At 40.7% G+C, this 13551-nt stretch overlaps 1 protein-coding gene across 12 annotated transcripts in view; it reads right to left on the bottom strand.

Annotated features, from left to right (window-relative positions):
* Positions 1 to 837: 837 nt before the first annotated feature.
* LOC114799965 (protein unc-13 homolog B-like) overlaps positions 838 to 13551 on the bottom strand; it is a 52771-nt gene continuing 40057 nt past the window's right edge. For 6 of the 12 annotated variants that reach the window (XM_028996977.1, XM_028996980.1, XM_028996981.1 and 3 more), the window contains 24 exons: positions 13406 to 13549; positions 11410 to 11487; positions 11225 to 11302; positions 10854 to 10874; positions 10331 to 10369; positions 10043 to 10075; positions 9868 to 9888; positions 9633 to 9662; positions 8993 to 9019; positions 6708 to 6725; positions 6461 to 6487; positions 6176 to 6196; positions 5527 to 5547; positions 5367 to 5393; positions 4512 to 4600; positions 4236 to 4382; positions 3707 to 3830; positions 3404 to 3448; positions 3256 to 3327; positions 3003 to 3150; positions 2852 to 2908; positions 2640 to 2732; positions 2352 to 2511; positions 838 to 2210 (listed from right to left, as the gene is read on the bottom strand). In XM_028996977.1, coding sequence (XP_028852810.1) covers positions 1925 to 2210; positions 2352 to 2511; positions 2640 to 2732; positions 2852 to 2908; positions 3003 to 3150; positions 3256 to 3327; positions 3404 to 3448; positions 3707 to 3830; positions 4236 to 4382; positions 4512 to 4600; positions 5367 to 5393; positions 5527 to 5547; positions 6176 to 6196; positions 6461 to 6487; positions 6708 to 6725; positions 8993 to 9019; positions 9633 to 9662; positions 9868 to 9888; positions 10043 to 10075; positions 10331 to 10369; positions 10854 to 10874; positions 11225 to 11302; positions 11410 to 11487; positions 13406 to 13549 — 1806 coding nt within the window. In that variant the 3' untranslated portion in view covers positions 838 to 1924. Of the gene's footprint in view, positions 2211 to 2351; positions 2512 to 2639; positions 2733 to 2851; positions 2909 to 3002; positions 3151 to 3255; positions 3328 to 3403; positions 3449 to 3706; positions 3831 to 4235; positions 4383 to 4511; positions 4601 to 5366; positions 5394 to 5526; positions 5548 to 6175; positions 6197 to 6460; positions 6488 to 6707; positions 6728 to 8992; positions 9020 to 9632; positions 9663 to 9867; positions 9889 to 10042; positions 10076 to 10330; positions 10370 to 10853; positions 10875 to 11224; positions 11303 to 11409; positions 11488 to 13405; positions 13550 to 13551 lie in introns of those variants that run through there. The other 6 variants (XM_028996982.1, XM_028996983.1, XM_028996986.1 and 3 more) reach the window with 4 other exon arrangements.

The raw sequence follows: 13551 nt of genomic DNA, 5'->3' as shown, positions 1-13551 counted from the left end.
AGTGGTTTAGCTCTCTTCCAACTTCCTCCTTTTATGGGGGATACGACATTAACCAAGTGTTGAGAGAACCCAAGTGTAGGCCGGGTACCTTCGGACTGATCATTTAACTGTTGTAAAGGGGATTTTACATTTCTAAAAGAGATCCTGACTAGTTATTAAAAATAATGGTGATTATTTAGTTTTTCTTGACATTCACATTGTGTTTAGGTTTCTCACATTATACCAAAAAGTCTAAAATTTAAAACAAAGACATACACTACCAGTCAAAAATATCGACCCACCTACTCTGTGGCAGTTATGGAGACTATGATGGAGCCATTTTGAAGAATACAACGCAAGAAAGATTTTTAGTATTTGTTGTATCAGGAGATTTGTGGTATCATGTTTGATGAATCTGTTTTTTTAGAGACGCTTCTTTTTGTCTTTGTTCACTATTGTCGTCATCAAAAGTAGTTACATGAGATGCTCATTAACACGAGTAAATGATAAGAAAGTGTCAAACTTAAGGTGATAGAGAGAAATGCTGCCATCACAGCGAAAGCTCTCTGATTTGGAGAGACGCAAATGCTCGACCTTTGGTTGCTTTTTTGTTTATAACATGACATCACATGTGTTATTACATAGTCCTGTTTTGAAGTAAAAAATGCAGGTGCGTCAGAGCTTTACTAACTTCATAAGTTTGGTTGTGAGCCCATCATGTTAAAAGAGACTTAAGGTCTTCATTTGTAAAATACTGTTTCAGCACAAATATAAATCAAACCCAATTAAAACACCTGTTAAGAAATATTACATTATACAAACATTAAATTTTTTTGTAAAATGTAACATGACCCCAGCTTTTAAAGTCATAATGTATTTAATGAATACTTTATATACAAAAACCAAGTGGTATATTTTAATATGTTTATATTCCTTTTTTATGATAAATATTCATATAGTTTCTCCACATAGAACAAAACATATACATGTCCAGATGTAATTGTTTACAGTAAATCATTGATAGCACTTTCATATTTACAAGGTCATCACGTGTTACAAATGAGTCAGTGGAGCTAGAAAGTGACTTCTACTTGGCACAGGGTGTACAGAGTATATGTGTATATACCCGTCTGTGTGGCACTACAGACAGCCTGTGATTGGCTAGCCTGGCCTCTCCTTACATTGTGTTGACAGCAAGAGCAACAAGGGGCTGAACTACCCTACCCAAGTATTTAGCAGAAGAGACACAGAGTACATAAATACAGAAAAACATGTATAGGGAAAATAAAAAAAAAATTTATGGTCTTTTTTGAAGAAAGGAGATGAATATTTATGAACAAAGACTTCTGTTAATGAATCCTGAAAACATTTGACATAGCACAGTAATTAACATCCATAATGCAGGTAAAATAAAACTGATCTTCTGCTTCCCTCCTCTTTAAGGCCTCTGTGTAACAAGACAGTGGAGAATTACTTGCAGTTTGACAAACTTCTTCTATTGTCTAGGTCTCATCTGGGTCCCAAGTCTCTAAACACACACACACACACACACACACACACACACACACACACATACACACACACGAGGCAGAAAACTTCCAAGCCATCACACCATCACAAAAAATATTGACTTTACAGCCTTAATAACAAGTTTTTAAAATGTAGTCACAGCAGGACATCTTCAGTGTTGTAGTGCAGATAACATAATGCTGCTGTGACCACCACTAAGGAACTTACTCACATGAGAGACTCAGGTCTTTACATGCACAGATTGGAGGGCTGGAGACCAGGGCTTCCTGGTCAGTGACCTCCTGACACGGACGTTTCTGACAGGCCTGTGTTGCCCGTCTGGAGAACAGTCAGATACTCATCCTACCAGGCTGACCCAGGCAGGAGCATTTCTTATGGTCTGAGTCACTGATTGGTCTGAGCTTTGTCCTGTTGCTCATCTGCCTTCCTCTATGGGTCGCGTCTCTGACTTGAGTTTCACAAACTCCTTGGCGACCTCGTCGTTGGGACGCTGGGAGAGGATGCGCAGCGTGGTGACACCCGTCTCATCCGTGTTGATGCGTGGACCCAGCGGGCACCAACACACACAGCTGCGGCGGTCAGCTACGTCTCTGAGCTGCAGGACGGCCACGCCCACCACACGGTCTGCCCGGCCAAAGCAGTAATCCTTCACCGTCACCTGGACCTCGAAACAGTCGGGACCTACACCCTTACCCAGAACACTAGAAAACGAGGGTGGCCAAGATGGAGTAAGTGAAAAACAGGGATATATATATATATATAAAAAAGAGGGAGACTGATGAAAGTCTTCTCATATACTCTCAAATGGATTCTAATATACGTTTCATATTTGTCACACTCACAATTGGAAGGCCTCGTTGTACTTAGCAGACCAGCTGTTGTTTTTGGACTTTGTTGTAAACTTGCGCTTCTTTTCAGCAATCTGGGGGCCGACCAAGTTCACTTCCACAAACGGGCGGAACATTCCGGACGTCTGCCACTTCATGTCATTTATTGCTATGACTGGAGGGAAGAGCAAATGAGAGAACCAGTGTGTATAATTGCATGATTAGCTCAGATAAAATGACTGCTAACTCTGTAGGTGTAGGAAGATGATGAGGAGTAGTCGTCATTTGTAGTTTGGCGCTCACCCTTTACATTGACTTTTTGCTCTCCATTGCCAGCAGGGGGCGACATGTCCACTTGGATGATGGCCTCTCCAACAGGGTTCTCCACACCAGACCCTGGACAAAAAAGTACTGCTGGTGAAAAAGAATCCTGTTACATATAAGACTATATGTGTAATTGTAAAAAGGTTATTTTTAGTTTTATATTGTGAGAAAAAAAAATTAAAATGACTTACCCCTGTCTGGTCGATTTTTTTCATTGGCTACTATTCGTAGACCCATACCATTGTGCACTGCACAGAAAGAGTAGCAACCATGAGCACCCAAATGTTGGATGACCAATTGTCATGCAGTTAGGTCAACATATATGTGAGTGTGTCTTTGTACCCTGGGCATGCTGAGTGGACACAAAAGTTTTGATGAGGGCATCAGTGGTCTGTGTGTAGAGTGAGAGAGCATAACGCAGAGAGGAGAGTTCAGTACTCTTCTCCAGGAATGCCTTCTTCAGCCCATTTCCTCCTGCATGGAAGAATTGCTGAAGAAACAAATAGAGCAAGAGAACAATAGGACGGTGAGATTTTTGAGGCTTAAATGAGATATTCTGTGAATTAGATTATGCCCAAAATGCCACCTTCCTCACCTTAATGGTCTCCAGGGCCACCTCCATAATGACACACTGCCTTGGCGTCAGGTTTTTAGCTTCAGATCCACCCTGTGGAAAAAAGCAGGACTTTCAAATTAAGTAAAAAAAAAAAAACGAAAAAACAAGTGGCCTAGTGGTCCAGTACCTTCAGTTTGGACAGCTGTGTTGCTGCTGTGAGGATCTGTGCACCCTGCAAAACACACAGTCTCAAATCTGGTCAACAGAATTTACACAAATCACTATGCATAATAACCAATTATTAATGCCATTTTTAATTATGGTAATTATTTAAATATGGTAATGTATTAAATGAAGTAAATATTACATCTGAATCAAGTGTATGAATCTCTATGGTAATACTGTATTTTATGGTAATACAGTAAGCACCTTACTGACACTAGAGGACGCCACTAGACTAGTTTACAGGAAGCGCACAGAGGAGACTCACTAAGCTGTCATTGCTCTGTGGCAGGACGATCGTCTTCTCCATTCCGATCAGAACAATCTTCCACAGGTCCTTCAGGACTCTCTTCAGCACAGTCTTCTCACACACATCCGCAAAAATGCTCAGACTATGGACAATGAAATTATACTTTTGTATCTTAAGGGTGCAAAACAACACAAAACCTGTTTAAACTTAGTGTACTTTTGGGGGGGGGCGTCATCAAATTTTTTTTAACACTTGTCCAATGGTGCTGACAGTTTCAGGTTGTGAAAGGAAAACTACATTTCTCATAATATGAACTTAAAAGGTCAGAAACAACAACATTTCTAGGTGTTGAGGATGGTCAACTGATTCCTTTCCACCATTCTGATTCAATAATATTTTAGTCAGCCAAATCTTTGTTAGATAAAATGCAAAACAAGAACAGAAATGACAGATTCCCTCTCTTTCTGCATTTAAGTTGATCGAATGAACATAATTATTTGTGCTCAGAGCTCAGGATGGCATTAAAACACCAGGAAACTTCACCCACTTCCCATCCAAGAACTCCATAAGGGGCCGGAGCACATTGTCGGCGTCAGCCTCGGCGCAGTTGCGGGCGTTGGCATTGAGTGGACCCTTTATCTGATAGAGCAGCTCTGCAACCTGACGCATGCATCCATTGATCTTGTTCTGGAAGCTGTGTGGAGAGCCAGGGACATACATGACAAAAGAACCGTGTACAGACACACAGAACTAAAAGTCATGGCTGAAAGTCAGACGTGGGTGAATTATGCCAAATTACAATATTATATAAGACACCATCTACCTCTTTCCAAACGTAGCGCTTAAGTTGTCCAATACATTGTTGAGTTTCACCTGAAGGTCATTGAGGATGTCTGCTGCTTCAGGGTCAAGCTGAGGGAAAACAGAAAATAAAAAGACACAGTGTCTGACTTTTTAATTGACATGAGCCATTCCCCTTCAAGGAAGCTGAAGCTGTGCCCAGGGATGGGATACTGATGTAACGTTTCAGGTGCTGAAGAAGCACTTCTCTTACGTCACATACGATGGCGCTGTTTGGTCCAGTATAGCTGGGTAAATGGTTCTGCCAGTGACTGACATTATATATTAAAATTGATTCTGAGGCATGTACATTAGGTGAATGGGTGCCTCGAAAATTGGCTATAGGGGTGGGTGTGCGTGTACAATCATTTTTGGGTGAGGCATGATATCAATATTTATTGGCAATAAGAATCCTCGTCAATGCTTTCTAATTTTTCAGAAAAAAATACCACAAGGAAAGACTGGCATCGAGGTTGACTGTGACATGGAACTGAGACATGGAACTACTCCCCAAATGTGCTCTTATTGCCATATATAATTTTGGTTTTAAAATGAATCAAATATTGCACACATGCGCACACACACACACGGCCTCGATCGGCCTTCTGCAGTGGTTCCACACTATTGATGGCTGGAGGCAGGAGGTGCAGCTCTATTCAGGTATGTGTTGTGTAGGACGGGTTCAGGTGCAGAGCTCAACACTGTGACTCAGACACCCGCCAACATCCAAGCGAGGGAAGAGAAAATAACAACCAGAAAAAATTCCCACAATGCCACAGAGATGGTCTTTAACTACAGAGGATGACTTAACACTCTGGCAATCATCTGCTAAGCCTACCTTCTTCGTGTCGGCTGTGGCCTTGTTCTTTTTAAGGATGCAAATAAAAAAGGAACAAACAAACAGACAGGCAAATTGTGGGTCAGAATAACAAGGCTTTCCTCAAAATAATGAAGGGTCTATGATGGTCTAAAACAGACATGGTAAATGTGTCACACACCTTGTTTTCTTCATCCTTCAACTAAGGAGGAGAGCAGTGAATATGAATGAATGAAGAATTGTGTTAGAGTGATGCTATGCAGAGCACTTCAGAAAAAAAAGGTATTGGGAGAAAAAGAATTCTGAACCACCAGGGACATGCCACATTTGGGGCAAAAAATAACATCCAGTCTGAGCCAGTGGGGATATGGATGAAATGTCGGCATAAATAACCGAATCAATGTAGTCCTGATGGATGCAGTTATAAACTGAACAAAATAAAAGAAAGGACTTCCTTTCACAATCCTCTCCAGTCTCCCTCACCTCACATAGACCTTTGTGTACACTAGTGTTCACGTAACAGATTAAATGTGTTCAAATTCAAATTTGACAAGTTTACATATTTCGGTGTAATATGTAATCTTTTGAAAAAGATTAAGCCTGCTTGTATTAAAATGTCATACATTCTTACACATCTAAATGCTTTCAGTTGGCTTTGAAAGCTAAGTAGCCTATTGAGCTGAAGGTCACCAGACGTCCATTGCATCCCTGTTTGAAGTGTTGATCTATAGTTAAGCAAAGGTCAATACGACCATGTTCGTGTCAAAGTGTCCTGAATTGGAGCTGAGAACTGCCACCATATTGGCCACACACTCTTATGAGGAACTTACCTCTTTGCTTTGAATCTCCTCCTTTGAGAAGAGAACAGAGAAACAATTCTCAGTTCCAGCAAACCAAGTCTCACCAATATCAGGAAAAGGGAGTAATCTATCACTCACACGGCAGGGGAACCAGATGTACACAACAGTGGAAGTGGCACTAGTGTTTAATAGACAACCAAAGTGTGATTTACGGGAGCATAAAAACCACACACACACACATATAGTTGCTAGTAACACCTCTGGAGTGCCTATAGAGGGCTACGCTGAGCTGGGACGCACTGTGCCTGAACAAACCTCTTTCTCCCGGTCCTTCTTTTCAGCCTGATGGCAGCAACGACAGGGGAGAGATGAGAGCCGTGAGTTCTACTGAGCAACTTTACTACAGATCTCGCAGCAAACCTCACAAAGTCACGCACAAACACACACACACAGACTAGGGTGAAAAATCCACTGAGACAAATGACAAACACACCCACACACAAACTCTGAAGGTATAAAAAGTGACAAACACACACAGAGACAGATACATATTCAGACACACCTTTTCCTGGCCTTCAGGCTGGAAGGGAAAGAGACACGGGATTTCAGTAATATGTAAACAAAAAGACATGTCCTCAGTCCCAGGCTGCGGGTCTCAAATGATGCTTTCAGTGTCAATGGCATTTAACCCTGTATGCCTCTGAAGCATCGGCACAGGAGTCCGGTCGTCTCTCATTGATGAGTTATTGTTACAATTATCGACTTTCACAAAAGATAACACTGTGCGCCACTCTTTATCTAAGATGTGTGCAGACATTTTGGGGTGCAGGCGTTTAAGAAAGGGCACCCCTTTTCGACAGTAATATAGATAATTGCTGACTGCAAATATAAGCATTGAACCACAAAAGCAATTGTTTAAAGCAATTTCCTCTGGGATTAATAATGTTTTTGATGGTGATTGATTGTGGTTTATGTTTGGCTGGCAGTACTGGGATAATGTTATTGAATTATTTCACTACCATTTCCTGTCTGTCGCCAATAGAAACCAGGTCAGAGACGTGACACTCTCGCAAACTGCCGTGTTAACTGTAATAGCTGCAGCGGTGGAAGAAGGGCATGCAAGAACTATACAGTTTTGATTGTCAGACAAGACATGCTTTTAACACGGAATCGATGTCTTGATGTCAAAGTCACGCTCGAAATTAAAATTTAAAGTCATTGCAATTAAATAGACTTGAGCACCACCTGGGGTCTAGGTGTTCACATGCCTGACTGTCACAGTGCCACAATGACAGCCTAGATGCGGGGTGAGCCACAAGAGTGCACACAGCTGTTTGCGTTTGTTAACACGCCTGTTAAACTGCCGAGAAAAATGAGACAATCATTTCAAAAAATCATTTCATGTCATGGTTCTTTACTTCCTCCACTCCACTTGATGAGGTTCTTTGAAGAAGTATGTGAAAGTTCATTGTTTAAGGGTGTGAACACTAATGCAACCAGTATTTTTTATACTGTCACCTCTCCAGACCTCTTTTCTCAAGCTACTCTGGGACCTGCCACTGGGAGCAGAAACACCACAGGGATTCCCCGGGCTGCAACCCACAGACTCATCCCACATCACCACCTGCATGCATGGAACAACAGCTACTCACACTATAAAATCCTGTACACCAAACGTACTTCAATCCCACTGACTAATCCCAACACCAGTATTGATATGCTCATCCTACCTTCAAGCACAATATGGTGTGTGATTTTGAGCCAAACATAAAATTAAATGTCATTTGTCTCACAGAACCCACCTGTACAGGGTTGGCCATTAATATGGATACACCTTAATAAAATGGGAATGGTTGGTGATATTAACGCCCTGTTTGAGGCATATTAGTATATGTGAGGGGGCAAACCTTTCAAGATGGGTGTTGACCATAGTTACCATTTTGAAGTTGGTCATCTTGGATCCAACTTTTGTTTTTTCAATAGAAAGAGGGTCATGTGACACATCAAATTTATTTGTAATTTCACAAGACGAACAATGGTGTGCTTGGTTTTAATGTAACTGTATTCTTTCATGAGTTATTTACAAGTTTCTGACCACTTATAAAATGTGTTCTCCGTCACCAACCATTCCCATTTTATTAAGGTGTATCCATATAAATGGCCCACCCTGTACTTTTGCAAGTTAAGAAAAAACATTGTAATAAAAATTGTATAATGTGTGGAAAAGTCTCAGTCAGTGATCATGTACCCAGCACCTCTGCACAGGGGCATACGTGGGCTTTAACCACGCCTCTGGTTCGTGAGTCACCAGCAGCGCCTGTTACCATAGTTACATGGAGGCAGGGAAAGCAGTAAACGAACAAAGAAATCGATTCAGTGTGTAGCATGAGGTGCATGCATACTTCTGTCTGAGAATCTCTTCAGCCCCTGTGAGAAGTCAGACATGGTAGATCTATACCACAACCAGACAGGACCGTCAGGTACCCCAACCAACTCCCAAACACATACACAAAACAAATAAATAAAATAAAATAAAATAAAATAAAAAAATAAACCAACAAAAGTTCAGTAGCTATTACTACAACTTAAAATGAATTATAAAACATAATTCATACTCATACTACAACTACAGATATTACTGCTACTAATTTCGATAAAATCAATACCAATTTTAGAACTGATAGAGATCCAGAATGAAAGAACAAACCATGGAGGTTTAAGATAATTTGCCATTAACGGCCTGAACTAATATTAAAATCTGAATGTGAGTTTGACTGCATGTCCATGAATAACGAGCACAAAACATGTTCAAGTAAAAGTATTCCCACCACGACAATGACAACTGACCTTTTTTCCCTTCCGTTTTTCGTCAGTCTGAGGGCAAAATGAAGAGAAGTTATTGTGTGCTACTTGCTGAGGGTCTAAATAAGCCCTTATGTGACTATAAAAGACCCCCACAGAGTTATTCAGAATTTTTTTGCAGCACTAATGAAAGGCCGCCACAAAATGAAGTAACAATTACATATTCAAAAGTGAACCCGCATGTGATGTGACTAATAACGCCACCTCTGAAACAAGCAGGTAACGTGAGCGTATTACCTCACATGCTGGAGGTAAACACACACATTTGTTTTTTAAAGCTAATACCACCAGGAGTTTCCTTCGTTTGCTCTGATCTAATTCCACACACAGCAGGACAAAAGGAACCCGCAGAGCAGCATCGACACCCTAACAGGAAATGGACCAGAACTCAGATCCCACAGAGTTCGCAGTGGCCTAAATAAGTCTGGGCAAATTAAGCAACACCTCAAAAAAACTCGCGGCAAGAACAATGCAGCTCAGCCTCGAAATGTTCTCTAGAGCAGATACAACGTGCATCTCATCAGTTTTCTGCCAGTCACTGCGCATAAGTTTGCCTGAAAAGAATCCCCCTGGGAAATCGAGTGACTGCAGAGTGTAAAAAAAACCTGCGTTACTGGTTTCATACCTCAGAGCCTCCTGAATCCGAGCATCCCGACTGAAAAGATTGTGGAGAAGACAACAGTACAATGAATATTAATGTCATGTTTGTTTGCTGTATGTTGAAGTTGGCTAACATAAACCCATGTGTCTTGCAGAAGGTGAAGTTCAGGATAAAATACTGAATGGAAAGCAAATGAGGGTGCGAACGCTAGTGCCATGGCTAATAACGCGTTACAGAATGTCAGTGACTCCTGTCTCACCTTGGCATCTGAGTCCTCTGACTGGTGACCCGCACCAGTGAGTGAAAAGTGAAAACAGAAACACATGGAGTTGATAAAAAAACAAAGTCTATCGCACATCAACTGTCTTCAGAAGTATGAATTAGTCAAATTTAAACTAAACACACACGCAGAGGGTCAATGCAATGATACCCACCATGTCATCATTGCCCTCATCATCAGTGATGGCCTAGTGAGCGCAGAGGAGTGATAAATGAACAAATGCATACATACAAACACACTGCAACTGATTTATTTACAGGGGACGTTGCAAGCCAGAAACGCCAGACTTAATCCGTTACATCACATCAGAAAAGCTCTGCTAATCACGCCCAGAATCAACAAGAAGAGGATATACAGCGGTTAACATGCATCCAGCTATGACCTTCTCATTTCCACTTTTACTTTTGGCAAAGTAAGCAAAATAAATAAATAAACCACACACCTCTTCGTCACCATCCTCTGGTTCTTCCTCATTTTCCAGCTTGTAAGAAAAGTTGCATCATCATTTTCACTATATTTAGCACTATGCGGTATGTTCTACCATGATTCATGTCTCAGTACTGGCGCAATAATCTGACTATTCCATGAAAAAATATAATCCTTAAAATGATCTTTAAAATATTCTCGTAGAACCATACCATCATTAAAATAATATGTCATAAAATACATTACAACTCAAGCTCGATCATTTTCCAGTTTATTTGAGGACATGTAGACTAAATGTTGGGGAGCAGTAGGACTCTAGAATCTGATCAGATGTGGGGTGAGGGGTTTGAACATCACTAAGAACGATCAATAAGTACGAAATCTGTGGTGGAGGTTAGTGCATTTACTGGGATCAGTATGACAGATGACAAGGAAAGGGTTTATTCATCCTTCATTTACAGCTTCCTAACAGCAGAGAGGGTCAGAATGAGCCGCTAAAGGAACAATAATGGCTTATGAGAGTTCTACATCCTACCCACCTGCTCCTCCTCAGCAGCCATCTGTGGAGACCACACACACACACACACACACACCATGATAAAACATCGGCCTGCACTGTACATACATGGTATGTATTACTACATAATCCACAGAGGACACCGGTAGGACAATGTTTTTTGATTCTGTGAAATCAATCAGAAGTTGTCAATTGCAACAAAATATAAATCCAAAGAAATCAGACGAAACTGATAACACGTTTAGACCCCCGTTTTCAAATATCTCAAGCAACATATAGCACTTTCAGAGGCATTCAGCAAATCACCAAAGCTCTAACATGAGTGATAAAGCTGTACACAGCAGGAAAGTTCACAGACACTCCAGAACAGTTCATTAGGGCATTGCCACTCACTTGCTTGGCCCCCATGCACTCAAACATCTTCTCCAGGAGAACACGCATCTGTTGGACATTGTTCATGAGCACACACGGCTGGGATAAGGAGGAAAAGGTGTAACAGAGAAAATGAATGAGAGCTTAATAAACTGTATGATGTAATATAAACAGATGTGAGGGCACTGGGTTCTAGGTACACCTACTATCTTCTCTTTCTCACAGTAGGAGGGGAAGCTCTTGGTCAGGATGGCACAGTACTGCAGCAACACTTTGGTGATAGTCTGACAGGTAGACAAAAAGCAGCGTGATGAGTGACTTCGTAATATGCAAAAATTCTATTTATATAGAGCATACATATACCAATAACAATATGTATGTATTCATGAACATATTCAATGTCCATATACAAACATGTTAATAAAAACCTTTAGTAAAAGTGAAAAGTGAAAGTCATTGTGAAACAGCATAGCACACGGTGCAAACACCATAATGTGTCCTCTGCTTTTAACCCATCACCCTTGGTGAGCAGTTTATCGTGAACTGTCTTCCCCTGATTCCTGATTGTCTGCACCTGTTCCTGTTTGTATATATTTGCCTTGTTTGTATGATGTCTTCCTTGGGTTATTGCATATATTGCATATATGTCGTGCAAATGTGTCCAAATCACATTTGCCAGAACCATGACAGCTACTTATAGAGCTCCGGAATGTTTTTCATTTATTTCTCAATTGATGAGTGTGCATTTGAGTAAAAAATTGTGGGCAGAAATGGCTGAAAAGGATAATACAATATTATTTCAACAGAACTGACTAAAACCAGTTTATACCCACTATTAAATAATGAAATGAGAATTCAGGAAGAGTTCAGTAGTCCACAGCATGGTCCTTAAACCTAAACTTTGCAGGTTCCCTTATGTACCCTTAGTTGGTACATACCTGTAATTGTATATGAGGGGACAGAAACTTACTGCTATTGTATCCTTATTTCTAACAGCCTACAATCATTTCTGTATTACGATTTCAGATACGTGTCTGTATCTTCTGCTAACTGCACATCACAGCATTTGCACTTGATACCTTCATGAAAAAAAACTTAACAGTTTATTCACAATGTTCACACTGGGTGCTTTTTCAAAGAGCACTTCATGTGTTTTTGTATGGCACATAAGGATAATTCTGAGCCACGTTTATTACTGTCCAAACTGAGCTGTTTCATTAGATTTGTGTTGATTAAATTAAGTTTGAATGATACTGCTGGTCCTGTAGTATCCCATGATCATGCATCAAGCTCTTCATGGCATGTCTGCATACCAACAATAAAGTGTTCAAAATTCAAATTTTTTTTGGATAGGCTTTGCTTTATGACACAAACATTTCTTCTGTCAACAGCCAGTCATAAATTATGTGAGGTTACCCTGTTGAACTGGAACTGTCTCAGATCCCATTTCCTTAGATGGCTGCTACGAATCTCAGGATGCAAAACAAAATTACATATTGGCAACTGAATTCATGGGCTTTAAATAAATGTGTGGTAGAAAAATTGCCCCCATAAGGCTGTGGAAATAAACGAGGCAAGAGTTTCCTTATCTCATGAATATTTAACAAGTCTCTGCATAGCTTGTGCTCACTGCTAAAGAAATAAAATACTTTTATACCATGTGCAAAAGTGAGTGTTAGGTGGGGATTTACCCAAAGCCGCAGCCTGCTCTTCTGTCACTAAACATTTTAAGGACCATTTTGTGAAGTGACACATAAACCAATGTGCCAGACCTGTTACATATGGTCAACATATATATGCTCAAACAGATCAATCTGGTGGGAACTGGAACAGCAATTCATGCTTGTAAATTGCCTTCGAGCTGAAAGTGTTTCTTGACTAAACAGTGACTTCTTATTTACTTTCTTTACTTTTCTTGTTCACTTTCAACTGCTGAACAAAGGCAATATCTGGAAACTGGTGATAAGTGCAGCACTATGCCCTAAACACGGGGCTTCTTAGCTAGTGTAAGGTCAAAGGTATCCTGAGGATTTAATAATAAGAAACAGAAAAAAATACCATCACAATTGTGACTGTGACACATCAACAGGAACTAATTTAAAAAAGTACACCTGACCTTACTGCGCGTTGCACTCAGTGCCACTTAGAAAATAGTGCCCACAGACCCATTCATAGGAATGAAAATCTCAGGCTGCAGCTTACCTTGGCAAAGCGCCGGCTGTAGTGGGCAGTGACCTTGGGATCAGGGCAGTCGAGCTTCTTGATGATCTCAAAGCTTTGGTTGAGCTGGGTGAAGATGTCCACCACAGAACTGGAGAACAGAGCGTGCTCTGATGTCTGCTGGAACT

This window comes from Denticeps clupeoides, chromosome 11 (genome assembly GCF_900700375.1).
Source record: "Denticeps clupeoides chromosome 11, fDenClu1.1, whole genome shotgun sequence".
NCBI classification, from domain to species: Eukaryota; Metazoa; Chordata; class Actinopteri; order Clupeiformes; family Denticipitidae; genus Denticeps; species Denticeps clupeoides.
This window is presented reverse-complemented; position numbering and strand designations above follow the sequence as displayed.